General features: G+C 49.8%; 3 protein-coding genes across 4 annotated transcripts in view; 1 reads left to right on the top strand and 2 right to left on the bottom strand.

The window, feature by feature from the left end:
- The window catches only part of NEURL1B (neuralized E3 ubiquitin protein ligase 1B), a 50,236-nt gene that overhangs the window by 8,419 nt on the left and 14,220 nt on the right, over positions 1-27,597 (bottom strand). The window contains exon 2 of one of the 2 annotated variants that reach the window (XM_031011373.3): positions 12,698-13,243. The exons of the other annotated variant lie outside the window; for it this stretch is intronic. Coding sequence (XP_030867233.2) covers positions 12,698-13,243 — 546 coding nt within the window. The remainder of the gene's footprint in view (positions 1-12,697; positions 13,244-27,597) is intronic. 2 annotated transcript variants of the gene reach the window in all.
- Positions 16,159-24,426, bottom strand: LOC134758423 (uncharacterized). The gene is made up of 2 exons (XM_063705725.1): positions 24,321-24,426; positions 16,159-17,566 (listed from the first exon to the last, which is right to left on the bottom strand). The coding sequence occupies exons 1-2, from the start codon at positions 24,424-24,426 to the stop codon at positions 17,067-17,069; spliced, it is 606 nt and encodes a 201-aa protein (XP_063561795.1). The 3' UTR covers positions 16,159-17,066.
- On the top strand, positions 26,392-26,780 carry LOC101144947 (translation machinery-associated protein 7-like). Its single transcript, XM_055387372.2, has one exon. The coding sequence runs from the start codon at positions 26,412-26,414 to the stop codon at positions 26,604-26,606; it is 195 nt and encodes a 64-aa protein (XP_055243347.2). The 5' UTR covers positions 26,392-26,411; the 3' UTR covers positions 26,607-26,780.

Here is a 27,597-nt window from a genome sequence, read left to right as displayed (position 1 = left end):
CCCTTCTCTCCCTCTTTCCGAGGTTTCCATACTTTGTTCATTAAAAGGACATCTAAAAATCGTTCATTGTCCGTCTCCCCAACTAGAACATAAGCTCCAAGAAAAAGAGCAAACCTGTACTCGTGGCCTTATGCAACAGGCACTTCTAAGCTTTCGCACGCTACCTCATTTAATTTACACAACCACTCTGTGAGGCATATACGGTTACTGCCTGCTATTGAGCTCACAAGGAAACTGAGGCACAGAGGGGTTGGGGAACATGACCAAGGGCACATGGCTACTAAGTGGCAAAGCCCCGACTTGAACCCATGAGTTGAACCCAGTCTGTCTGGCTCTAGTCTGGGCTCTTCAACACATGCTGCCTCTGAAAGAAGGGAGGACCTGGGTGTGTCCTCACTGCTGTGTTCACAGCACAGAGCACAGTGCCTGGCCCTGGATAGGTGTTTAAGCATTGACAGAAAAAAGTCTACGGGAGATTGAGTCAGTTGATAAAACAAAATGAAAGGAAAAAAATTTTTTTTTTTTTTTTTGAGATGGAGTTTCGCTCTTGTCACCCAGGCTGGAGTGCAATGGCGTGATCTCGGCTCACTGCAACCTCTGCCTCCTGGGTTCAAGTGATTCTCCTGCCTCAGCCTCCCGAGTAGCTGGGATTACAGGTGACTGCCACCACTCCCGGCTTAATTTTTGTATTTTTAGTGGAGATGGAGTTTCGCCATGTTGGCCAGGCTGGTCCTGAACTCCTGACTTCAAGTGATCTGCCCACCTTGGCCTCCCAAAGTGCTGGGATTATAGGCGTGAGTCAGCACGCCCGGCCGAAGGGAAAGTTCTTTAAAAGTTACAGTTATGAAAATATTTTAAAGTACTTTTTAGTGATTTGAAAAAATGTTCTTCATATGACATAGGTAAAAAAGCAAAAATAGTGTTTATCATTTGGGTAATACAGGTATTCGTACTTTAGTAGATTACCTGTTTATTTTCTGCCTCCCTAGCTGGAATATGAGTCTCTTGAGGGCAGGGTCTGTGTCAGTCTGGTCACCACCATGTTCTCAGGGCTTGGCAAATAGCCTTCACTATTAATAGTTTATTGGATGAATGAAGGAACGACTAAGGTCTAGAAGAGACTGCTATGCTAAATAACATCAGGAAAGAGTCATTAAAATATTGTGAAGGTGTTTTTTAGTGATACAAACATTTTTGTTTACCATAATAGGAAAATAAGTGTTTTAGACTTTTTAAACAGACCACTTTGAGCCAAGATTTTGTCAAATGTTACCATTCTATAGTGTCTTGAAAAATATTTCCTCTTTAGTTTTCCAAATATGAAATAAAATCATAAGAATGCACATGCTTTTTCAAACTATGCCCCAGGCCCCGGTGGGTCCAAATGCACCCCCTCAGACACCTTTCACTTAAACTGGATTTATAGCACTTGGGAAACCAGTAAATCTGGCAGTAGGACCTGAATTCTGGCCTGGCCACAACGGGCTAAAGCTTGCCCTTGTATTGAGGTGGTTTGGTCTCTCTTGATGCGCCTGAGGTGGCCCTCTTCAAGGTCTCAGCAAAAGGGGTCAGCTACTTGTTTGGCCTCTGGGCATCTGAGTGTGTATGCTTTGCCTTAGCGAGGGTGCTTCCCATAGCTCGAGGGAAGAAGTGGGGTTTCAATTTGTTTCTTTAAAAAAGTACATATGTGTGCATTTGTTTACATCTGTCTGTATCATTTTATTTATGTGCATAGGAAATCAAGTGATGGAGAGACAAAATATTAATAGTAATTATCTCGGGGTGAGATCATGAAGGACTTTTCTTTAGATTTTTCTGTATTATCTAGTTTTCCTTCAATAAACTTGTATGCTACTGATATGGTTTGGATTTGTGTCCGCCCAAATCTCATGTCAAATTGTAATCCCTAGTGTTGGAGGTGATTGGATCATAGGGGTGGACTTCCCCCTTGCTCTTCTCATGATAGCGAGTTCTCACGAGATCTGGTTGTTGAGAAGTGTAGCACCTCCCCCACTTCACACTCTTCCTCCCTCTCTGGCCGAGTAAGCTGTGCCTACTTCCCCTTCGCCTTCTGCCATGATTGTAAGTTTCCTAAGGCTTCCCCAGCCGTGCTTCCTGTACAGCCTGCGGAACCAAGAGCTAATTAAACCTCTTTCTTTTACAAATTATCCAGTCTCAGGTGGTTCTTTATAGCAGTGTAAGAACAGACTAATACAGCTACAAATTTTTATGGGAAAAAATATTCTAAAAAATTGAGTTTTCAATTAATATTTAATAATATGGGAAAATACCTATGATATAACATTAAATGAACAAAACATTCAAAACTGAACACATGGTTTGATTCTACTTTTGTGGAAAATGTGTGCATAGGATTCATAGGAAAAATATAGAAATACATTAAAATGTGAGTGGTTATCTCTGGGTAGAAATTTGCTTCTTATAGTTTTCTAGTTTTTTTCTCTAATGAACATAAATTGATTTTTATAATCAGAAAAAAGGCATATAAATAAAGGTAGAATAAAACAAGCACTTTTTTTGAAAAGGCATTTTAGACAAGTACGTGTTTCTGGAAGTGTCGGTGCAATGCACTTTTCCCAGGCTCCCTGCCCCACTCACAGTCGCCCGCCCCTAAAGGCGCTGGCCTTACTTGCCCTGCTCCTTCCCCCCCGCCAACTCTCCTCCTCCTGTCCCCCAGTGGCTCCACACTGGAGCCCATCAGTGCAGCATCTTTATTAAGAGCATGGCCTATGGAGACAGGCGGACTTAGGTTCAAGTCCTGGCTTTGGCTCTTCCTGGCTATGTGACCTCAGGTATGCCATTTCACCTCCCAGAGCCTCAGCTCCCTCAGCATAACCTAGAGTGATAGAGTGATAGTGGTAAACACCCCCGTGTTATGGAAATTACTGTCATGAAGAGTAATACAGAGCATGGCACTAAGTGCTCAAAACATTAATTATGATCATAAAAATGTATAGAGCACTCATTGTGGGCCTAGCGCTGCTGTGTGCTGGGTGAACAGAGGTGAACACACAGGCGTGGCTCCTGTGCTTATGGAATTCCCCTTCAAGTGGGAGATAAAGGCTCTACGAAGCCATCTTACAGAAAACTGTGCCAAGTGCCACCAAGAGCCTCTGTCCTATGTGGGGAAGTGTCAATGGGGAAACTCTGAGGCTCCAAGAGGTCACACAGCTGGGGAGTGACAGAGCTGGGATTCTCTGAGGGTGTATAAAGGGGGACAAAGGCCAGAAAAGGCCTCCCTGACTGATCAACAGGCTGCGACCTGGAGATAAGAGATGGGTGGCCGGGCAGGTTCTCCAGGCACAGAGAACAGCACATGTGAAGGCGCTGAGGTGCTGGAAGCTTGGCGTGTCCACAAGGCTGGGTTATAATGAATGTGACATTGTGCTGGGTACCTGGCACACGGCAGCCCCTCAGAAAAGGTTGCATGGCCTCACTTATTCTCTGTGGAAGGAGCTTTGTTCCTCTTGGGCATGGGCCCTGATTGAGACAGGCCCAAGACAGCGCAGCGCCAGCCTAGGCCAGACACTTCAGAATCCATTGCTCAAAGGGGCATTTCTTCTAAGGAGAACCAGTCGGCTATAGGCAGAAATCCAGCAACATCAAGAGGCACCGAGGGAGCGTGTCGAGACTGCCCAGCTTCTACCGGTGGCTGAAACAAGTACACACATAACCACGTTCTCAAGCGCCTACTAGATGCAGCTCCATACCCTGATGGTCCCCTTTGGTCCTCACCACTATCTTATGTGGCTCTGTAAAATGGGCACATTTCACAGTGGGAGAACACTGAGGCGCTGAGAGGTGGAGTGAGTTACTGAAGGTCACATAGCCTGGGGGTGACAGACAGGATTCCAGCCCAGGCTTTGACTCCAGAGCAAGGCCCCTGGCTAGCAATACTGCCTCCCAATGCTGCTGTTCTCGTTCAGCTCTGAGAGCAGCCCAGCACCTGGACTTGGCCTTGGGCCAAAGTTGGAGTTTCAGTCTCCATGGGCCTAATGTCCCCGCCTCCCTGCCATGAATAGCCACTGAGTACCAACACACAGCAGCAGTCCCCAGTCAGGTACGAGGAGGCTGGGACAGGCCCCTGACCTCCCACTCTCCCAAGCCACTTCCAGGGCCTAGCTCTTCCCTTTTTCCCCTCCCCTTTCTCTCTTAGGTCCAATATATCTGGGCTGGAAGTAAAGCAGAATGTATGTCTCAAATGAAACCATCTTGGTGTAGACACGAAAATGAAGGCAGGGACAGCTGGGGACAGAGAAACACATCCATCAATCACCACTCTGTCTCTGTGGGACTGACTCGGGCCATGTACTAGAGGCAGAAATGACAGGACTTGCTGACAGAATGGATCCAAGGCAAGGAAAAGAGGAATTGAGAATGACACCGGGTTACTGGCCAACCAAGTGGGTGGTGCCACTTACTGCCAATGGCCAACCAAGGGGGTGGTGTCACTTACTGCCAATGGCCAACCAAGGGGGTGGTGTCACTTACTGCCAATGGCCAACCAAGGGGGTGGTGTCACTTACTGCCAATGGCCAACCAAGGGGGTGGTGCTACTTACTGCCAATGGGGCTGGCTGAGGAGCAGGAGGTGGGGGATTCAAGAGTTGTGTCCGAACATGTTCAGTGTGGGATGCCCCTCAGATGTAGGAGGAGAGGCTGGATAGGTGGTGGGAGGCCTGGGGTTCAAGGGAGGTGTCAGGGCTGGGAAGATGGGTTTGGGAGTCAACAGCCTAGATGTGAAGCCCAATGATGTGCTCAGATGACTTGGAGAAAGAGGGCAGACAGACACAGGCTTGTTTTATGACAATCTGTTGAATGCTACAGTTGTTCTTAGATGCCTTCCTATATGCATATTGTATTACACAATTTAAGAAAGTAAAAAGGAAAGAGTGGGCCCAGGATAGAACCCTGGGGCTTTCAACATAGGGAGGACAGGCAGGGCGAGGGGTGGCCAGGAAAGCAGGAGGAACGGCGGGAGCTCGGGAAGGCCCAGGAGCCACAAGCAGCAACATTCACACAGCGGGGAGAGGTCACCTGAGCTGAAAGCGAGGGGCCCGGTAGTGGGCCCAGGATGTAGGCTCAGGGTCTGACAGGCTGAAGGTCAGTGATGGGCAGGGACTCACGCCTCAGGGCACAGCTTAAGAGGGAAAAGGAGAGGGTGGCATAACCAGCACTTAAGAAAGACCTGCCCTGAGGGAGGGAGGGCAGAGACACAGGACTGTGGCTGGGGAGGGGCTGATGGAGGGTATTTTAGAAAGATGGACGCCACCAGGGCTCTTCTGTGTGCTCATGGGGATGATTCAGTGGAGGCGGAGGAAGGAGACAAATGACAGGAACCACGTCTATGAGCAGGCAGGAGGGGACAGGAGCAGAGCTCCTTATCCACAGCCACGGGGGGAAGCCCGACGGGGTGGGCACCAAGGGAGAGGGCTTGGGGTTCTAGGAAAGAAGATGGCAAACGTTGGCCTTGGTGTGCTGGGGCATGACCTGGGTCTGTGGACCACTGACCTGGTGCTTTTCCAGATGCCCTTCTGCCAACCAGAGAAGGCTGGACTGCAGACACAGGCCTCGGTTGGACCCTGGCCAATTCTGGCTGTGACCTCAGTTTCCCCACTTGCAAAGTGGGGACCCTCATCCCATCTTAGTGGCCTGTGGGGAAGATTAAAGAGGGCAGAACAGTGGGATCACGATGCACCCAGCTCCGTGCCTGCATAGAACAGGCCTTCAGAAGCCCTTGGTGGGACAGGCTGGCGGCCATGCAGCGGCGGTCTCGCTTCAGACTGAGAAAGGACAACCCTTCAGGACACCCTGCCATGCAAATGATTTACGCTGGGGTGAGGAGGTGGGTGCTGGCCTGGTCTGTTTGGAAAAAACAACATTAACTGCAAAGCTAATGACTCCGCATGGCTCCCATTGGGGCTCTGCCTGAAGCCAGCAGCACAGCAGCGTTCCTCCCGGCCCAAGGCGTGCTTACAGGCCCCTCACCGAGACAGCCCCTGGGTCCACACCTCCCTCCCCCACCGTGGCCACTGACTGGCTGGGAGACCTTGGGCGAGTCCCTGCCTTTCTCTGGGCCTCAGTTTCCCCTCCTGCAGCCTGGAATGGTGCGCTCAGACCTCCGAACCCTGCATTTAACTCCATAAGTTCAGGTCTTTATCACACACTTTGTTTATAACAATAATGAACAAACTCTGACTTTAGGACCACCAACAGTTATGCAACCTTGGCCAAGCTCTCTATCCACGTGGAGTTTGCAAATGAGTTTCCTGCCTCACAGGATTCTTGTAAGGAACAGAAGACATGACCCACGTCAAGCTCTCAGCATTGTGCCTGGCAGAGTAAGTGCCTAGTAACTATCTTTAACAAGGGATCTCAGTGCTTCCAAGCTGGGCAAATGACACCTTTCCAAGGCCCATGCAGGACTGTTGTTTCTGGCTGCCTGGCATCCACTCCCCTTCTCCTGGTAACAGCACCCAGCTTTTCTTTGGAGGCAACTGCCCCACCCCCACCTCCCATTGCCTCAGGGGTCGGGAGGGGGGCCTTAACCTGGCCAATCACTTCATCCTATCCCCCTGGCCATGGAGATGGGTTCAAGGATAGGCGTGTGACCCAGGCCAGATCCATGAGGCTACATCTAGAGACGACAGGCAGACTTCTAGGAAAGCAGCTCTTCTGTTGGATTTGTTAAGTTCGTGGGATGCAAGACTGGAAATGCTGGTGGCCTTTCCTCCACCCCAAAGGGACAGTCCAGCTGAGGACGAGGCCACCAAAGAAGATGGCAAAATGAGAAATGAAGACAGACAAGTATTCCAGGTGCAGTTCTTTGGGTCCCTGCACTGAGCCAGGCTTAAAGGCAACCATTCCCAGGAATTTTCAGCCACATGAGACATTAATGCTTCCTCTTTTTTTTTTTTTTTTTCCTTAAGTGAGACTGAACTGAGTTTCTGTCCCTTGCAACCAAAGATTTCTGACAATATGGTCTGCTATGCCATGACCCCTGACTGGCATTGCTTTTTCAATCTGACCAGCTTCCCACGACTGGGCAAAGGAAGGATGGCAGGGCTGACACTGACCACCCTGGAGCTGCCTAGGAAGAAAGGCAGGGCTGCCTCAAAAAAGCACAGGGCCTGGCCTGAACTCGAGGACCTCCAGAAAGGGCTTCCATAGAAAAGAGACATAAGTTGAGTATCCCCGATCTGAAAATCTGAAATGTGAAATGCTACAAACTCTGAAGTTTTGGGGCACAAAACATGAAAAAACACTAATCTAGAATCATCAACAGTGATTTTCGGATATCAGATTAGTGATGCTGAAATGTTAACTATAATACAAATATTCCAAAATCCAAAAACATCTAAAATCTGAAATGCTTCTGGTCATAAGCATTCCCAACAAGGGATATTCCACCTGTGATAAATGCTTCCTGGAGCCAAAGGGAGAAGGGAGGGAAGGGAGCGCATGGCCTGGCAGAAGCTTCCTCTCCTGGCTCCAGGAACTGCAAAATTCAGCGAAAAGTAATTTTCCTGCACTCAGTCCCTTCTCTTTGGCCCTGAGGAGCATCTCGAGAAATCTAAGCCTCTCAGGATGGACCCACTCCAGGACCCGCAAGCCCCTCCTGATCTGTACCCCAGAGACCATTAAACAAGCATAGAGCAGCCCTGAGACAATGCACCCTACAGTACTGTCTGTTTGTGTGGCTTGTGGGATTGGTCGTAATCCAGGTGTCCATCAATGGGCAGGGGCCACGAGGGAGAAAGGAACCAGATAGGCATACAACAGTACAGATAGATCCTAAAGAAGGGTGAGTGGAAAAAGAAAAACAGAACAAGGTCCTTAGCACAATACCATTCACATAAGCCAATAAAACAAATCTACCTATTTTTAAAAGATACCTTCGGCCGGGCACGGTGGCTCATGCCTGTAATCCCAGCACTTTTGGAGGCCGAGGCGGGCGGATCACCTGAGGTCAGGAGTTCGAGACCAACCTGACCAACAGGTACCCAGTAGAAACTCCATCTTTACTAAAAATACAAAAATTAGCCGGGCGTGGTGGCGCATGCCTGTAATCCCAGCTACTTGGGAGGCTGAGGCAGAAGAATAGCTTAAACCTGGGAGGCAGAGGTTGCAGTGAGCCAACATTGCACCACAGCTATCCAGCCTGGGAAACAGAACGAGACTCCAAAAGATACATTCATGGGATTATGAATCAGAGTGGTGCCTATCTGGTCAGGAGAAGGCATGAAAAGAAGTGGGGATTGGGGATGAAGCGAAAAAGTCAAAGCAAGAGACAGGGTCTACATGGCCCAATGATTGTATCCCCTGGACGGAGGAGTCCGAAGAACTTGACACCCAAGATTCCCAAGCAGGGAGGGAGGAAGGAAGGTGCAATGTACACCTATGCAAAGGGGATCGTTAGCACAACCCTGGCAGCATCTAGGGGCCCTTAAGAAATCCTAACACCTGGGTGCCACCCCCAGAGGTTCTGATTTAATTGGTCTGGGTGCAGCCTGGGAAGTGGGACTGTCAAAGCTCCCCAGGTGAGCACAATGCGAACTAAATACTGCCGCAGCAGTCTTCCAGTCCAGGCTCTGCCACTGACCGTCTTGGTGGTTCTAGGCTAGTCACTTTCCTTCTCGGACTCTGGATTCTTTACCTAGAAAGGGCACCCCACGGTCTGGCCCCATAGATGCAGCACTCGCTGCTGCAGCTGGACTCTGTGCAGGAGGATACTGGGCTGGGCTCAAAGTTCCACCAGGCAAAAAAAATATGTGAGGCCTACGAGCCCTTTTTTATTTCTGAGACTTTGGCTCGAGGGCAAATAAAACACACCCCAGCCCCACAAGATGGGGTGGATGCTTCTTAGACAAGGATTGCCAGATGAAATGCAGGATGCTCAGTTACATGTTTTTATTTTATTTAATTTTTTTTTTTGAGATGGAGTTTTGCTCTGGCACCCAGGCTGGAGTGCAATGGTGCCATCTCGGCTCACTGCAACCTCTGCCTCCTGGGTTCAAGCGATTCTTCTGCTTCAGCCTCCCAAGTAGCTGGGATTACAGGTGCCTGCCACCATGGCTGGCTAATTTTTTGTATTTTTAGTAGAGACAGGGTTTCACCATGTTGGCCAGGCTGGTCTCGAACTCCTGACCTCAGGTGATCTGCCTGCCTCGGCCTCCCAAAGTGCTGGGATTACAGATGTGAGCCACTGCGCCTAGCCACATTTGAATTTCTGATAAATACACTTTTTTTTTTTTTTTTGCGTAAGTATGTCCCAAACATTGCATGGGATACGCTTGTACTAAAATTTTTTCCTAATTAGCCAGGCATGAGCCTGTGGTCCTGGCTACTCGGGAGGCTGAGGCAGGCGGATTCCTTAGGCCCAGGAGGTCGAGGCTGCAGTGAGCTGTGTTCATGCCGCTGCACTCCAGCCTGAGCAACAAGAGTGAAACCCTGTGTCAAAAAAAACTTTTTTCCTTGTTTATCTGAAATTCAAATGTAACTGCGTGTCCTATATTTTTATTTGCTTGATTTGACAACCCTACCCAGATGCCACTTTCGTTTGTTGGTTTTCAGGTTTTATCCGGTGGGACCTGATTGTGGTGAGGGAGGAATGAAGAGGTCTCAGGGGTTTTCAATTCTAGAATTTACAACTGAGAAGCTCTAAAGGAACCATGTCAGCCCCTTGTTCCTTGTTATGGAAAGGAGTTCAGAGTGCTCAGGATAGCACAGAAACTGGCTGTCTCTTTATGTATCCATTGGGTACCTTGGACACCACGTTCAGGAAGCCAAATTCTCCCAGGTATTGGGAGATTTCAGGTGGGATTTTTGATGTTCTCATGGTGCCTCATCCTGTCCTGGAAACAGCAGGGTATTTGTCTCCTGTACTTAAACCATACAAAATCATGACTGCTTAGCTTATTTTTATTACAACATTTTTCCTGATTATAAATCACTGTTATTTTGGAAAAAAAAAAAGTCACTCATAATCCCTTTACCCAGATGTATCCAATGACAACTTGCTTTTCCTCTGGGAAGAAAATAAACATTCATTGAGCCTCAATCATGTGTCAGAAACTTCCCCTCTGTTATCTCATATAACCTTCAGAAAGGACAATAACCTTATTGCTCTTTCTGACTGTAAAAGCAATACAAGCTGTTTACATATATGTATTTTTTAAAGGTGACTCAGAGATATAAGGAAGTAAAATTCACCCATTATTTCATCACCCATGGATGAAATTCCTTCTAATACCATTTTCTTCTTTTATATATGTTTGTGTTTCCTGCAGATCATATGAGGCAGATAAAAAAAAAAAGGACAGAATAATTTTGTGATCATTGTCCTGTGGCACCTGTGCCAGGTAGTTTCCATCAATGAGCACAGCTCAGGGATGACTTGTAGATAAGGGAAGCTGAGGCTCATGTCTGCCATGTCACAGTGACGTTCCAGCAGACTCTATCTCTCCCTTCCTAGAATGTTGTAAGGAGTTCAATAAGGGTTTGCTGAATAAGGAAATAGAGTGGGGCGGAGAGTTCACCTCACAGATTTATGCAGTCTCATTAAGTCATCAAAGGCTGCTTCCAATTTGTATTTTTAAAAATCCGAATCCACTTGAGCTGATTATGGAGTGGCTGTGATTTCTTGGCTGTTACTCAAAGACATGGGCTGCAAATGAGCAGGTGAGTGAGGTGGGATTGCTTCCCTGCTGGATAGGAAAAAAGAGCTCCAAAAAAGATGATGGGCAATCTAGGAGGTTTCAGAAACCTGCATCTCCTGGAGGTGAAATACCAAAGCCTTTCATGGAAAAGAGCATGAGGGGACATAGTTAAAATGCCCAAGTAGGCTCCAGCTTGGAGGGTGGGTAGCTCTTCAAAATCTGGTCTAAGCCTGGAATTTGGACACGTGCTCCGGCTCACTTGCAAATAGGCAGAGCTTCTTATTTCTTAGCTGTTATTTCTTGAGTGCCTTCTCTGTGTCAGGAACTGTGCTGCATCCCTTTCAGACATCATCTCATGTAACCTTATCAACAATCCCATGAGGTGGGTGCTATCTTGTGCCCATTTTGCAGATGAAAAAAAATCTGAGGCACAGAAAGTTTCAGTTACCTGGCCAAGGCCACACAGCTGGCAAGTGGAGAGTCAGTTCTAGAACAGAGGTCTATGTGATCCAACATCCTGCTCTTGACCACTCAGATGTTCCACTGTCTTCCTACTTCTGTGGGTTGGGGCATAGCTTGGATGCATGAATCTTTCCCCCTTGCCCAATGGTGGGGTAATGAAGGGGATGAGGCAGAGGATCAAGAATCCCAGGCCAGGGTTTTCCCACAAGATGCAGGGCTGAAAAGCCAGAAACAGCCCAAACATGCAGGTATACAAACTCTGGTAATCCAGTTCATGGGCTACTACTTAGCATACGTAGCAATAAAAAGGAACAAACTACCGATACAGGAACAATGTGGATGAATCTGAAAAATACGATGCTGAGATAAAGAAGCCAGATACCAATGGATAAATACTGTGCGATTCCATTCACATGAAGTTCAAAAACAGGCAAAACTAACCTATGGTGAAAAATCAGAACAGTGGCTACCTCTGGAGAAGAGAAGGCTTGACTCAGAAGGATCACCTCTGGGGTTACGGACAGGTGCATCAGTCTGTCAACACCTGCAAACCTTTAGATCCATGCATTTCAACAATGCACATAAGCTACACCAAGAGCTGTGTCCAGATTCCCTGACAAACCTGCTCTCCCTTTACTCCCCTAGAGGTCGAGGCTGGGCTGGTTCCGGTGCAACCTGTAGGTTCAAGAGCTAAGGTCTCAAACAGAAAGCAGATGAGTGGTTGCCGGGGCTGGAGCGAGGGGAGAATAGGGAGTGGCTTCTTAATGGGTAGGGTTTCCCTTTGGGGTGATGACATGTTTTAGAACTGGATAGAGGTGATGGCTGACAACTATATGCCACTCAGCTGTACACTTTAAAATGGTTGCTGTTTTATTATGTGAATTTTACCTTAATTTTTTAAAAAAGGTCTTGAGATACAGGTAGCAAACCTCTACTCCCATGAATTCTCACCATCAGGATTTGGGCATTAGCCGCTGCCTCCTCCGTGAGAATTGGGCTCACACCTGTCAGCCTCCCCAGCACCTCGAGCCCCTTAATGTGGGCCAGGGTTCGCCACACCTAACTCCTCTCTGCACATGCCATGGAGGTACTCCATGGGTGCTTGTGATTAGAGCCTAAGTTTGACGCTGAATGAGTGAATGAACGACCAAATGAGCAAATGGAAGTGTGTGAATGAATGGGTGAAGGAGTGAGCAAATGAATACATGTGCGAATGAGTAAATGAATGAGTGAATGAATGAATGAGCAAATAAACTAGGAAGTGAAGGAATGAGTGAGTGAATGAACCTGGGCCAGAGCATGGGTTCAAGCCATGTGGGTTCCAATCCTGGCTTTGCAGCACAAATAATTTAACCTCTCTATGCCTCAGTTTTCGCATCTGTAAAACCGGAGGGTAGGTTGTTGTGAGAAATAAATTAGTTAAACGGCGTAAAGCGCTTAGTGCCACGCCTGGCAAAAGGAGCTCTCCATAAGTGACTGTGGCTACTAATGAAACACACACCCACGCGCAAAGGCACCGCTGCCAGGTTCCCAGGGGGCGCCGCGCCCGCGACCTACCCAGAAGCTGCACCTCGTCGGTGATGCCGTAGACATCAATGAGCGCCCAGAGCGGGCCGCCCACGGCCACGCCGCAGTGGAAGAGCACCGGCTCGCCGTCGTTCACGCTGTAGAACACGCGGCCGTGGCGGTCCGCCCAGTAGGCCAGCACCGTGTCGCGCAGCGCCAGGTTCTCGGGCAGTGCCTTGGCCCAGTAGCCCGGCCGCGTGACCAGGTCCGGGCAGGCGTACTTGGGGATGTCCTGGGCGCTCATGAGCGACGGATCGTGCGCAGTGAAGCCGAAGCGCAGCGCGCCGCTCCAGCCAGGGCGCACGGCCACCAGGCGCAGCCGCACCTGCTCGTACAGCCGGATGGGCCGCTGCGTGAACGTGACGCCATTGCAGAAGCTGTTGCGCCGTGTGGCCCGGCGCGACTGGCCGTCCAGCCGCACGTTCTTGCCTTTGGCCTGCGCGTGGAAGCGCGGCGCCTCGCCCAGGACCGGGCGTCGCTCGGGGCCGGGGCCGCAGCACGGCCGGGTGGCCAGGAGGCGCGCCGGTGGGCTCGGGTCTGCGGAAAGACACAGGCAGCACGGTTAGGCCTCCTCCGAACTCCTGCGGGCCCCGATTGGTCTTTACTTAACAATCATTTTCATTTGAAATTCCATTTTAACAGGACTGGTTATTGATAAACTTAAGAACGTTCCAGGCTAGATCAAAGGGAGACCGGCCCTAACCGGCCCTAATCTCTTTGCCACAGCAGTCAGCATACCCATGCCACAGATAAGCGAACCAAGGTTTAGTGTGTGTGGTGAAGCACTAGAGCTGTTTCCCTGTCAGAGGCGCCAACACCAAGAGCTTACCACGACAGCCAGCCAGGGGCCAAATAACTTCTCCATCCCCATCAAATCCCTCCACATCTACAAGGACCTCGCGGGGCCACCTCTGGGCCACAGAGTCCCTCCAAAAGCAACAGAGCCCTGGATTCTTGGGGTGAGTAGTGGAGATATTTGGCTGCTTTTCTCTGTGCAAATCATCCAAATACCTCCCCTACTTTTATTCAAAAGCTAAGGCAGGTCAGGCAATAGAAACGGCCAAGGCAGCCTGAATCCCAGCTCTGGCACTTCCTAGGTGGGAGGTATGGGGCAGATTTGTCACTTCTCTAGCTTGTCTTTTTGCCTGACATGACTCCACTCACACAGCTGCTGAAAGAGAATGTGGATGAAATCCCTGGAGTACTACCTGGCACAGCGTGTGTGTGTAACAAGTCATTAATAATATGATATTATTACTGATGATATATATTACTGAGGTTCCAAAGCACATCCAAGCCAGGATTCAGGGATTCCCCTCCCCTCAGCCACAGAAAATGAAGGCATTGCTTATGAGCAACGTTGGCTTTTCCGGAACAGACACCTTTGGGGTTCATTTCTAAAGACATTCTGCTCTGAAGGACCTGGGGAATCCCGGCGTGGTCTTTCAAAGGATCTGGTCACAAAGCCAGGTGGCTCAATATCAAGTGGGAGTCTTCCTCTCCCCCTACCTTTCCTCCTCCCATCCTAGGGGCGGTTCCTGGGGGGCTCTGGGATCCTGGGAGGTGGCAGGGCGGGAGATTACTACATGAATCTCTGCTGCTCTTCGCACAGCAGCTGAGTACAATTTTCATGGCAAATTCTCACAAACCACAGGCGGCCCAAGGCACACAATGAGAAGAATGGCGACCCCAGGAATGAAAGACCACTCCTCCCACGCCCAGCCACGGGGTGCACTGTGCTCTGGGCAGACCACAGAGTGGAGGTGGGGGGGTTCGATGAATCCTGAGCCTGATGGGAGCTAGGGCAGGGGAAAATGAAGAGGGAGAGGCAATGATGAGGCAAACAAGACATGGCTCCCCTTCCCAGGCCCTGGGAGAAGGAAGGCCCAGTCACGGGGGGAGGAAACCATGCCTGGAAGCTGGGAGGCTCCTCTCTAAACAGAAGCCGCTGGCCCACAGAAGACAAAATATAAGGAATAAAAAAGCCAAGTTTCCACATTAGAAAGGAACATAAGGGGCTTCAGTCATTCTTTCACTTAACACATTTGAAGGGAGTGTCTAGTATGTGCCAGGCACCATGCCAGGCACTGGGAATACAGCAATCACCAAGACAGACAAGGCTGTTGCTCTGATGGAGCTGACGTTCCAGTGGGCAAAGTCAGACAATGAAAAACGTACTCTTCCTGGAGGGAAGCATTACAGAGTAAAATTCAGCCAACAAGGCAGGGCAGAGAGAGAGGTGTTTTCTTAGGACTTTGAGGAAGGGCCTCCCTGATGAGTGGCTTTGGAGCAGAGACCTGAAGGAGGTAAGCATATGAGCTGGGAGGGTGGTTGGGGGAAGACCATTCCAGGTAGGAGGTACAGCAAGTGCAAAGGCCCTGAGGTGTCACTGAGAAATGACAAGGAAGCCAGTTAGCCAGAATGGTGGGAGCAAGGAGGGAAGTGGGTAGAAATGAGATCAGAGCTGGGGTGGGGGGTGGGGAGATCCTACTGTTTGATTTTTCTTTAACCATTTTACTCTGAATGCAATGAGACCTTATTGAAGGTTTAGAGCAGAGACATGGTAGGAGTGCTCAGGCCACTGTGTGCCGAGTGGACGGCTGGGAGGCGGTGGCAAGGATGCTGGGGCCGGCAAAGCTACTGGATTATTCCACGGCAGAGATCATGATGGCTCCTATTGGGGGTAGGTACCAGTAAAGCTGGTGGGAAGGGGTCAGATTCTGGATATGTCTTGAAGGGAGTAGAGATTTGAAGGTTTTCATTCATTTTTATGTAGGAAAATAGAAAACATTCAGTCTACTTGCTTTGGACATTTCAACTATATTCAATAGATAAAACAAATTGAAAAAGGCCTTTTGGATCTTTTTTTTTTTTTTTTTTGAAATGGAGTCTTTCTCTGTTGCCCAGGCTGGAGTGCAATGGCATGATCTCAGCTCACTGCAACCTCCACCTCTTGGGTTTAAGTACTTCTTCTGCCTCAGCCTCCCGAGTAGCTGGGATTGCAGGTGTGCACCACCATGCTTGGCTAATTTTTTTTTTTTTTTTTTTTTTTTTTTTTTTAGTAGAGACAGGGTTTCACCATGTTGGCCAGGCTGGTCTTGAACTCCTGACCTCAAGTGATCTGCCCACCTTGGCCTCCCAAAGTGCTGGGATTACAGGAATGAGCCACCATGCCCAGCTGGCCTTTTGGTTCTACAACAGACACTTGAATGGGAAGCAGAGTGGTGGTAAGGACAGGGTAGGGAGATACCAGTAGTAGATCCTGGAGGGCAGGGGCTTGTCCATGCCGTCTTTGGTTTCCCTGGGCTCAGCACACACCAGGCTTGATAAACACCAGTTGCTGCCTGTGTTACAGTTAGAGCTTGAGCAGACCTCAGGGATCATCTCCTCCAACAAGCCCATTTTACAGATGGGAAAATGGGCCAACAGAGGGAGAGGGGTCTGCCCAAGCTCAAGGTCAGTCAGGGTCAGGGCAGAAAACCCTTTCTTGGGCTCTTCTGGCCAGGCCTCCCCTGATGCAGGGAGGCAGAATATGGAGGTCATTTTCATGGAAGAAGGGTAAGGCCCACGAGGGGTGGCTGAGCACCACCTCCCTCAGCGTTGGGCCATGGTGAAGGCCTCTGCCTTTCTACACCTCCCACCTACAGTTAGTCATGGGGGCACCTGCTGTTTCTGCCTGCCCAGTATCCATCCCTCTTTTTCTGGCTACTATGCTCCAGTTTTCCTTGGGAGATCTCGCTTTCCGCCAGCTAGTGGATCGACCTCACTCCAACTCTGGAGACTAGGGTGGCCAATCAGATGACTGCAGACTTTTTGGCTAGGGGTGTCCTCTTCTGCTGTAAGCCAGGTTGAGCTGGGTTTCTGATACTAGCAACCAACAATGTCCTGACTGATAGAATCACCGCACATTCAGACACTTACTCTAGGCTGGTCATGTGCCATGCATTTCATCATTTAATCCTCGTAGTGTCTCTGTGAGGTAAGGACTACTGTTAGCCAACCCCAGCATGCATGAAGAAATGGAGTTTCAGAGAGGTTCAGTCACTTGCCCAAAGTCACACAGCTGGTTTAGTTAAGGGCAGAGATGAAACCAGGGATTGAAGCCAGGTGTGTGTGATCCCAGCTCTGTTTTTGTTGTTGTTGTTGTTGTTGTTGTTTGTTTTTTACCATAGTCTCTCTGCCTTTTAAAAACCAACACAAGATGGATAGAAGGGCTGGGCCATAGACCCCTAAGGTAGGAGAGGGAGGCAAGAGGCTGCCTGTTGACCTCCTTCACCCCTGGGCAGACTTGCCAGGCACTGGACTGGCACAGGCAGCAGACAAAATGTTCATTCCACTGCTCATTCATTTCTTCATCCAGTTATTCTTTCTGCAGATCACACACATCCTGCCTTCGTGGAGATCTGAGTCTCTCCAGGTCAAGCAGACACACAGCTGAATGCCCAATGACAACGGGCGTGATAAAGACCATCTCAGGCGATGGCACCGGGGGGACTAGGGGCCTGGAGGAGGCCCTGGACTCAGTTAGGGGCTGGGAATAGTGGGATGCCCACTGAGCCAGGTCTCGAGGGAGGAGAGGGAGCAGAGGGGAACGGTAGGGGCAGAGGCAGGGGGAGGCTGGAATTTGGGGGGAGGGTAAAGTGATACGGTAGGTGTGGCAGGGGGTGTGCCAGGTTGGGCAGTCACTGCCTTGCAGAGGTGAGGGCGAGGGTGCTGCAGACGCTGCAGGAACCAGGTGGGAAGGCCCTGAATGCCAGCCCAAGAGGCTCAGAACGCACTGCATGGACAAGAGGGAGCCGCTACAGGGCTTTTGGCAAAGCAGGGCCACGGCGACACCCGCACTGCCTCTCAGGGAGGGGCCTCCAGGGCAGCAAGGAGGGTGGACGCAGAGTCAGGCTGTGGGCCATCTCTAGAACCACGAGGTTAAGAGGAATGGACAAATCCCAAATGAGCAGGGGAAGCAGCACCCGGGTGCAGACCATCGGCAGAGATAGCTCAGGGACGGCAGAAGCCTGTGCTGTCCACACTCACGGTGGCCTTGTGCACGACACTCAGCTCCTGGTGCAGCTTCCCCCAGTGCCCAGCAGGCCAAGGCCCCCTCCAGCTGGCAAATCCTCCAGGAAACATTAAATATGACCACATATCAAAAGCCCTTCTGAGCACCAGCGTCCATGGCCACCCTTATTTGATTATTTTTATCTCCCCTCCCCATCACTGTTGTTTTCCGACCTCATCTCTCAGTCACAGAGTTTCTTTACAGAAGGGCTTGGGAATCCCAAGAGATGTTCTTTAAGAGCGGCCTGCAATTTAAATGAATACTGGGGTGGAGAGAAGTACTGCCTTGTTTCTATAGGGGAAGCTTCCTGCAAAACCAACTATATGTTAGGATAAAATGCAGCCAAGTAATCAGCGAAATTTACATATTTGTTTAATCTTGATTATATGATCTGACTTCCTTCAGGGAATAAGAGATAAACAGTCTTTATTTTTTTCCTCCTCAAGACCAGAGCTCTGACGTGAGATAAAGAAAACTAGAGTTAAAAAGTTTCTAAGAGGATGTGTTATTTACACAAATGGAAGATGCTTAAAATAAAAGAAAAACAAGAAGCAATCTCAAATAGTACACCAGCATCTGCTTTGAGCTGGGTTCAGGGAAAGTGGTTCCTATAAGAAACAGAAAAATGTGGAGGGTGGACTCCAAGGGCCCTGTGGATCATCCTAGTTTGGAGATGTCAGTGGCAAACCTGAACTTTATCATTGAAATTGCTGCAACAAAACACAAAAGCCACATCATAGAAAGTTCAGAAAAGAGGAGAAAAATCTACCCGTCCCCCCGACCCGCTGCCTCTCCCAACTTTTGCACCCTGTCTCTGCATTTTTCATTGTCCCAGTCCTGATCCCACATGTGAACTGTGGGCTGTGCCCTCACGATGTACCATGGCTGTGCTGGATTTTTTTTGACACAGGATACCAGCTAATTCTTAAAACAAAGCTTCACCTACAGGATTGGTGTCTCCATTTTTCCAGGAGAAAACAAGGCTCTAGGCAGCAAAGACACTTCCCTGAAGCTGCAAGGGGGCAGCGTTGAGATATGACCCCAGCCTGTCTGACCTCAAGCCCGTGCTTTTTCCCCGTCCTAACTTTCTTCCATAAGTACCACTGAAGTACTCAGTAATATAAGTAGTTTCCTAACTTTCTTACCATCAGAGTGCACAGCCAATTTTGTATCCTGCTTTTTGTTTTCTAACTCAACATTACATCGAAAGCATTTCCCCACATCGCTCCCAAGCCTTCTCTGCTTGTTTCATGGCTGCGGAATATTCCATCGAGGGCCAAATGTCCCCCACCCTTCGCCTCCTGGCAGTCACTACAGCCATTCCCCCAAAATGGCCAAGTCTGCGGGCGCAGAGATCCTTAGCTTCTGGCACCAGGACCAGACTCAAACAGATACCCTGTCACTGGTAAATAATAATAATAATAATAATAATAATAATAATAATAATAATAAACAAATAAAACCTCTTCTGCCAGTAAGAGGCCCCCAAACCACGCCAGCGACTAAATCCCCTGGGCCATCCTCCCATGAAAGACCGAGGCCCTGCTGGCCTTGGGTGGGTGCTGGCCCTGGCCAGTGAGCCGCGCCCCCTACTTCTGACCAAGAATTGAGGCCAGGGACTCTAAGAAGAAGTGGGGGAGGTGCGGTTTCTGTGAGGTGGGGACTCAGTGGAGACCTTTGCAGTTGCCCTTCTCGTTCACAGAAGGGAGAAGGGACAGCCCTGGCCCAAATCCCATGGCTTTTTTTTTTTTTTTTTTTTTTTGAGATAGAGTCTTGCTCTGTCCCCCAGGCTGGAGTGCAGTGGTGTGATCTTGGCTCACTGCAACATCCGCCTCCCGGGTTCGAGCGATTCTCCTGCCTCAGCCTCCTGAGTAGCTGGGACTAGAGGTGCCCGCCACCACACCTGGCTAATTTTTGTATTTTTAGTAGAGACAGCGTTTCACCATATTGGCCAGGCTGGTTTCAAACTCCTGACCTTGTGATCCACCGACCTCAGCCTCCCAAAGTGCTGGGATTACAGGCGTGAGCCACCGCACCTGGTCAATCCCAAGACTTTTTAAGTTTTTTCTTGAGGCAGGGTCTTGCTCTGTCTCCCAGGCTGAGTACAGTGGCATGATCACAGCTCACTGCAGCCTCAAACTCCCAGGCTCAAGTGATTCTCCCACCTCAGCCTCCCAAGTAGCTAGGACGACAGGTGTGTGCCACCTCACCCGGCTATTATTATTATTATTATTATTATTTTATTTTTTATTTTTTGTAGAGTCAGTGTTGCTGGGGCTGGTCTCGAACTCCTGGGCTCAAGCAATCCACCCACCTCAGCTTCCCAAAGTACTGGGATTACAGGCATGAGCCACCATGCCCAGCCTAACCCCCATGGTTAATCACAGGCTACTCCAGCCCCAAGACTAGAGGGCAGTGTCTTTCCAGCAGTTAGTCAAGGAAACAGTGCCCGGACTCGAAATGCATGGCAGAGATTTGGAGGGTGGGTGATGAGTGTCTGCGGGTGGTTAGGGAGGAGGGAACTCTGGCTGTCAGGGTCACCACTGCCCAGCCTTGGCAAGTCTTTCTGGAAGGCCAGTCAACATAAGAACTGCTTCCTGGGTGGCTCTGAGATTTACTTCATGGGCTCTGGATGAAAGCCTGTGATTTGCTACTGATTTGTCTGAGAGCCTTGAGCAAGTCACTGTACCTCCCAGAGCTGCAGTTTTGTCATGTCTAAATGGCACGTGACCTTAGACCCCTGTCTCAGGCTGCTGGCAGGGGCAATGAGAGCATAGAAAAATCCCAGCAGAAGTCCTGGCACATAATAGATGTTAAATAAACAGCGATTCCCTTCCCTTCCCCATGGGAAATAACAAGTCCAACCACTGGGTAAGCCCCTCACCTCCATCTCTTTCATGCTTTTTATTTCTGCATCACAGTTTGAGAGGTGGTTAAAAAGAGCGCAGGCTTGGAGTCAGACCTGGGTTTAAATTCTGGTTTTGCTTATTTATTAGCTGTGTGATCTTGCGGTCCATGTGATCTTGAGGTCCGTACTTAACTTCTCTGTTCCCCCGCCCCAGCCCCCAACAACCTAGAAAAGTAGGAAAAATCACCTCTACCCTGCAAGGTTGTTGTGAGGATGACACAAAGCAAACTCATCAGACACACAGTGTGTGGCATGTAGTAGGTGCTCATTAAACACTTGATCTCCTCCCTTAACCACCTTATTTAGTTCCTTTGACTAGGAAAGGTTTATTCCTGGGTCAGAGATACCTACCTGTGGCAGCTGGGAAAATACATTCTGAAACATTTTTCTCCCTTGTAGGGCTCATAACCTTGGCCAGCAGAGGCCTCTTGAAAACCCTGGGGTTGCTTCCCCTTGGTGTCCAAGGACAGAAGCCTATTTTTAAACTATGCCAGCAGACGTCCTAAATGCGCCTTGTGCCATCCCCTGAATGGTCCCCACTCATCTCCCCAGCCTAGCCCTTCCTTTGATCTAAAAAGAGCCCAAGGAAATGGCAGTTACCGTCAGGAGGATGGCAGGAAGCAACAGCTCCCGATACTCTGGCCCCGAGACGCCGGCTTCCAGCCTGCTGGCGTTCTGCAGATGGCATGCTGGCTGAGGTTTTCAGCAGATTCCTCTCCACCAGGAAAGGGAATTGCCAAATGGGAGAATCATCTATTCTGCCTCTTCCTTTGAACGTGAGGATTACACTGGAGTTTCACTGGGCCTCTGCTATGCAGTGGGTACATGTCTTGGTTCATTGGGTTTAATCTTCAGGAAAACTCTGCAGAGTGGGTTTTACCACCTTGATTTCCCAGATGAGGAAACTGGGGGTCTGAGAGGACCAGGCTCATGCCCTTTCTTCCACCCCACCCCTTCTTCAAGGCAGCTGCCATAACTTTTGGGTTGGCGGGGCGTGGGGAATGGTTCATGGACCTTGTTAGAAGCAATAAAATCTATAGAGGCTTCCCCCCCAGAAACATACCCAGACTCCATGCACAATCTGATAATTCAACTTCAGGGTTTCCCCCAAGAAACATACCCAGACTCCATGCACAATCTGATATTCAACTTCAGGGTTTCCCCCCAGAAACATACCCAGACTCCATGCACAATCTGATATTCAACTTCAGGGGCTTCCTGGACCTGGACCTTTATAACATGCATCCTTGGACTGTAGACCTTGAGTGAGAAATCTCTGGTTCAAATGACATTTGCCCCAGTCCAAAATGTAAACCAGTACTGTTGGCAGTAGGAAGCAACATGGCGCTCATGTGTGTTGGGGTGAGGGGGGCAGGCTGTGCTCTAGAGAGAGGAAAAGGTAAGGCTGGTATTTAGCAAGGCTTCCTGCCATATCCAGAAGGGCCAAGGTATCAGTCACCTTTGCCAACAAAGTTCCACTTTCCATTGGTGGGTTTAAAAGTGGGCTGGAAAAAAACATAACCAGGCTGGGCACGGTGGCTCACGCCTGTAATCTCAGCAGTTTGTAAGGCTGAGGTGGACAGATCACCTGAGATCAGGAGTTCGAGACCAACATGGTAAAACCCTGCCTCTGCTAAAAATACAAACATTAGTCGGGTGTAGTGGCGGGCATCTGTAATCCCAGCTACTCGGGAGGCTGAGGCAGGAGAATCACTTGAACCCAGGAGGCAGAGGTTGCAGTGAGCTGAGATCGCGCCACTGCACTCCAGCCTGGGCGACAGAGGGAGACTCCATCTCAAAAAAAATAAAGAGAAAAGAAAAAACATAACCAACCCTTCCTCACCTCTGCCAAATGGGGCAGTGACAGGCACTCAGGAGACAGACACCAGCTTACTGGACTTTGTTCCCTTTTTCAGAGGCCTGGTTGGCCAGCATCCCCAAGGGAAAAGGGCCAGCCCGCGCTGGAAACTGCCACTCTGCTCCCTTTGCTTTGCAAACAAAACCCCGTCAACAGCTGCAAGGACATCCCAGAGAGGCCAGAGGTCGCAATGCTGCTTGTGGGGAGAAAAGCCCACTCCATCCAGGCCTAAGTGGCAGACCTCTCAGCTTGAGTGGGCTCTGATGCGAGAGTTCCCAGGGGGTGAGGTCATCCCGACGCCCCCTCAAAGCATGCTCAGCCGGGGCTGGGATTCCCAAGCTGACTCCGACCCTCTGCCGGGCCCCCTGACTGTGATCTCTTCTTGATAAAGGGACCCAGGAAACTCCAACTTCAGAGGCGCCGGCTCCCAGGGCTAGGGCCCCACTGCAGTGAGAGGTGGGGGGAATGTGCCCTCATTCCTTCTCGAGTACATCACTTCCTCCTTCATCTGACATTTACAGAGCATCTGCTCTGGGCCAGGGCCCGCGCTGGCTGCCGGGTACATGCACTGACAAGTCACACACTGTCCCCGCCCCCTCGAGCTGAGACCAGCTGCAAGGATAGACATAAGCAGACCCCATGACTGCACAGGGTGGTGGCCAGGGAGGGCTGGGGCAGTGGCGACAGCTTCTCAGGGGAGCTGCTTTGCAGACTGAGGAAGCAGGGCTGGGAGGATGACAAAGGATGGGGAAGTGTGTTTCAGGCAGAGGGAACAGCACCAGCAAAAGCCTGGAGATGAGAATCAGCTGAGAGCACTGGGGAACTGTGAGGAGTACAGGCCAGAAGGGAGAGGGGAGGGTGGAGTGGGAGTCAGGGGCAGTATCGCAAAGGGTCTTAAAGGCCATGCAGAGGAGGTTAAAGTCCTCCAGAAGGTTCTGGGGGCTGCTGAAGGGTTTGGATCAGGGAAGAAAAACCCCTGTGGATCCACCTCTCTGAAAAATGAGATTGAAACCCTGGGCCTTCCTTTCTTCCATGCCAGTCAAAGTGACCCAGCATGGCAGGAGTAAGAAAACAGTCCAGGTTTTGAATGTCTCTTCCAACGGCTGACATGGTCCTGCCCCTCAGCGCCTGCTTCTCCTCCTGGCAGCCCCTGGCAGCTGCCCAGTGATAAGCTGGCTGAGGTTGCCAGGCCTACCGTTTCTCCTTCTCTTTGCCTTGAGGACAGCCGCTCCCCCAGCCTGGGTGGTGCCCAGAAGCCTGGCTGCTCCCAACTTCAGCCCCAGGAGAGCACCTGCGGCGCCTGAAGGTCAGCATTTTTGGCGCAATAGACCCACTGGCCCAAGTTCCCCTGGAGCAACGCTGTTCTTGCTCCTGGACTGAGGAAATGTTCCTCACACCCCAACAGCTGGGCAAAATGTTTGCTGGTCCCAAGGTCTCTCACTTACATCCTGACCTGCAAGAAAAAAGCTAGACTACGTATAAGTAGCTTAATCCACCTTCTGGCACAGAGGGTGAGCAATACCCTGGCTTGGTCTCAGGAAGGAAGCTTTGGCGGGGGGGCGGGCAGGGGTGGTGGTGGATGTCATCAATCAGCTTGTTTTGAGCTCCTCAAAGGCCACAGTTTGGCGGAACTTGGGACGAACAATAAGCAAAGCATCTACAAAAGGAAGAAAGTGACTGATTACAGCAGGGGGATAGAGCCCCAGGGCTGAGTGTCCCTGAGGCCTGAAAAAGAATTGGGGGTAGGGCCTGATGGGAGAGGCAGACCTTCTAGGGGACAATGGCCCCCCACCCATAGGCCCTTGCAGGAACCTCCTGACGGTGCTGGAGGAGGTGATGGCTACCAGACCCCCTCCCAGGGAGGAGGGCGGCTCTGAGAGGTTGGGTGAGCTGCCCATGACCAGGAATTGTGGCATGGGTGTGTGAACTCATACCAGCCTGGCTCCCAAGGCTATGACGAAGATGCAATGGCTCCTGACGGCAAAGTGCAGAAGTCATCCCTGCAGGGAAGGAGGACAGCACAGTGCCTGACACAAGGTAGGTCAGCTAATGTCATCTTCCCAGCCACACTCAGCTCTGAGGCCCCCCAGGAAGTGACTCTGATGCGTGTCTTGTCCTTCTCTGGAAGATGCAGCCTTCTCTTCTCTCTCCCCCTCACCCACCACGCAGGGCTTCCCCCAAATGCCTGAAGGGCTCATGAGAGCAGGTAAGTGTGGACTGAGGATGCCTGCAGGAAGCCCACATGGACTTCTGCTCCCTTCCCCAAGAGGTAAAGGGCTACGTGCTTGGAAGGCATGCTCTGGAGCCTGTAGGGTCCAGCCCTACAGGGCTTAGTGGGTGTTCTCCCTGTGTGCGGAGACGAGAGATTGTAATAAATAAGACACAAGACAAAGAGATAAAGAGAAAACAGCTGGGCCTGGGGGACCACTACCACCAAGACGCGGAGACCGGTAAGTGGCCCCGAACGGCTGGGTGCGCTGATATTTATTGCATACAAGACAAGGGGACAGGGTAAGGAGGGTGAATCTTCTAAGTGATTGACAAGGTGAAGCAAGTCATGTGATCACTGGACAGGGGGCCCTTCCCTCTTAGGTAGCTGAAGCAGACAGAGAAGGCAGCATATGTCACCGTTTTCTTCTATGCACTTATAAGAAAGATCAAAGACTTTAAGACTTTCACTATTCCTTCTACCACTATCTACTACGAACTTCAAAGAGGAACCAGGAGTATGGGAGGAACATGAAAGTGGACGAGGAGCGTGCCCATTGAAGCACAGCACCACAGGGAGGGGGTTAGGCCTCCGGATGACTGCGGGCAGGCCCAGATAATATCCAGCCTCCCACAAGAAGCTGGTGGAGCAGAGTGTGCCCTGACTCCTCCAAGGAAAGGAGACTCCCTTTCGCGGTCGGCTAAGTAACAGGTGCCTTCCCAGACACTGGCGTTACCACTTGACCAAGGAGCCCTCAAGCAACCCTTACGCGGGCGTGACAGAAGACTCACCTCTTGCCTTCTAGGTCACTTCTCCCAATGTCCCTTCAGCATCTGACCCTATACCCACCGGTTATTCCTAGGTTATATTAGTAATGCAACAAAGAGTAATATTAAAAGCTAATGATTAATAATGTTTATAATAATGATTGATAATTGTCCATGATCATCTCTATATCTAATTTGTATTATGATGACTATTCTTATTCTAACCATTTTCTTTATTATACTGAAACAGTTTGTGCCTTCAGTCTCTTGCCTCGGCACCTGGGTAATCCTCCACCCACAGGAGCCCTGATTAGAATCTCCATCCCGTGTGTCCTAAGTTCTGGCGATCTGACAGTCCTTGGTTCACTGGTCCTCTCTATAGCCCTATAGCCCATTTCACAGATAGGGACATTAGGCCCAGAGAGGGTAAGGGGCTGGCACAAGTTCATGAGGCAGATAAACAGCACGGTGAGGATTCGACTCAGGTCTGAATCCAAAGCCCATGCATGCTGTTGGTTATCATGCAGAATTGCTTCCCTAGCCAACCAGTCATCTATCATGGGGATGTGAGGGGCTGACTCAAATAGTCTATAGCAGGACTATTTGGTCCTACTGCACAGATCAATTTTGGGAGCACAGATCCCTTGCCTCCAAGGAAAAAAGGTAATGGCCACTTAACAGAGTTCCCAGCTTGTGCTGGATTTGGACTTCACCTAGAATCTCCTATTTATTCATCATCGCAGCCCCATGAGGGACGGAGGGACTGTCATTATCCCCATCCTAAAGATGAGGACATGGTGGTTGTTAGGAGTTTTAAATTTATTTTCAAAGAATTAATATGTCAGTATGTTCAATTCTTTGCCTTCTACTTTTAAACTTAACTTCCGGGGAAGCGGCGGCAGGCGCCATGTCCGGCCGCGAAGGTGGCAAGAAGAAGCCACTGAAACAGCCCAAGAAGCAGGCCAAGGAGATGGATGAGGAAGATAAGGCTTTCAAGCAGAAACAAAAAGAGGAGCAGAAGAAACTCGAGGAGCTAAAAGCGAAGGCTGTGGGGAAGGGGCTCTTGGCCACAGGTGGAATTAAGAAATCTGGCAAAAAGTAAGCTGTTCCTTGTGCCTGAGGAGATGGTGACCCTTTATTTCATCTGTATTTAAACCTCTCTATTCCCTGCCATAACATCTTTTGCCACGTATAGCTGGAATTAAGTGTTGTCTTGGAGCTGTTGTACATTTAAGAATAAACTTTTGTAAAAATAAATAAATAAATAAATAAAAAATAAACTTTAACTTCCTAGTAAAGCAATCTTTTTCGATTATCTCCTCCACCCTAACTCATTCTGATCACCCGCTCCACTCTAATTCATTCAGATTACCTGCTTCACCCTAACTCATTCTGATCACCTGCTCCACCCTAACTCATTACTATTACCTGCTACCTGCTCTGCCCTGACTCCCGCCAAAGCACTCACCCCGTCATTCTCTTTAAATTAGCCAGTCAGAATTAGTTTAACCTGCACGGTCTTATCCTAGCCAACAGGTGAATGACACAGCAGCAGGGGCCACATGCGTCAGGGATAAGAACCCCTTCCCCTCGTCCAAGTGTGCACTCATCATTGCTCCATCTGTAAGGATGTACCCTTCTATGAAGTAACTTGCCTTGCTGAGAATTAAAAAGAAAATGTTATATTTGAGTGCTATTCCTTTCGCGGCACCGAAACTTTATATATAACAATTTGGGGGCTCGCCCGTGATTATATTCCCCTCCCGGGGCGGTCTCTGGTTCTTGTGAGGAGGTGCACCCCGCCCTATTGTGGCAGGCTCAAGGGTGAGAAACAAGACCCACCCAGTGTGAGGAATAACCTGAGCTCTCAGCAATGCGGAGGGAAAAAAAAAAAACAAAACACTGGCCAGCAACCTAGCTTAAAGGATCCTCACATACTGTGGCAACAACTATGCACAGACCAAGGAAGAAGCAGCCGTGGAAGCCGGTAAAGTACTTCCTTGGTGATCAAATTCTGGAGGGCTAAATGTGTGTGTGCATGAATGACCACCCTGCTTGCGGTGTTGTGTGTGGATGGTGACAAGTCCTACTGC

Source organism: Gorilla gorilla, chromosome 4 (genome assembly GCF_029281585.2).
Source record: "Gorilla gorilla gorilla isolate KB3781 chromosome 4, NHGRI_mGorGor1-v2.1_pri, whole genome shotgun sequence".
Lineage (NCBI taxonomy): Eukaryota > Metazoa > Chordata > Mammalia > Primates > Hominidae > Gorilla > Gorilla gorilla.
This window is presented reverse-complemented; position numbering and strand designations above follow the sequence as displayed.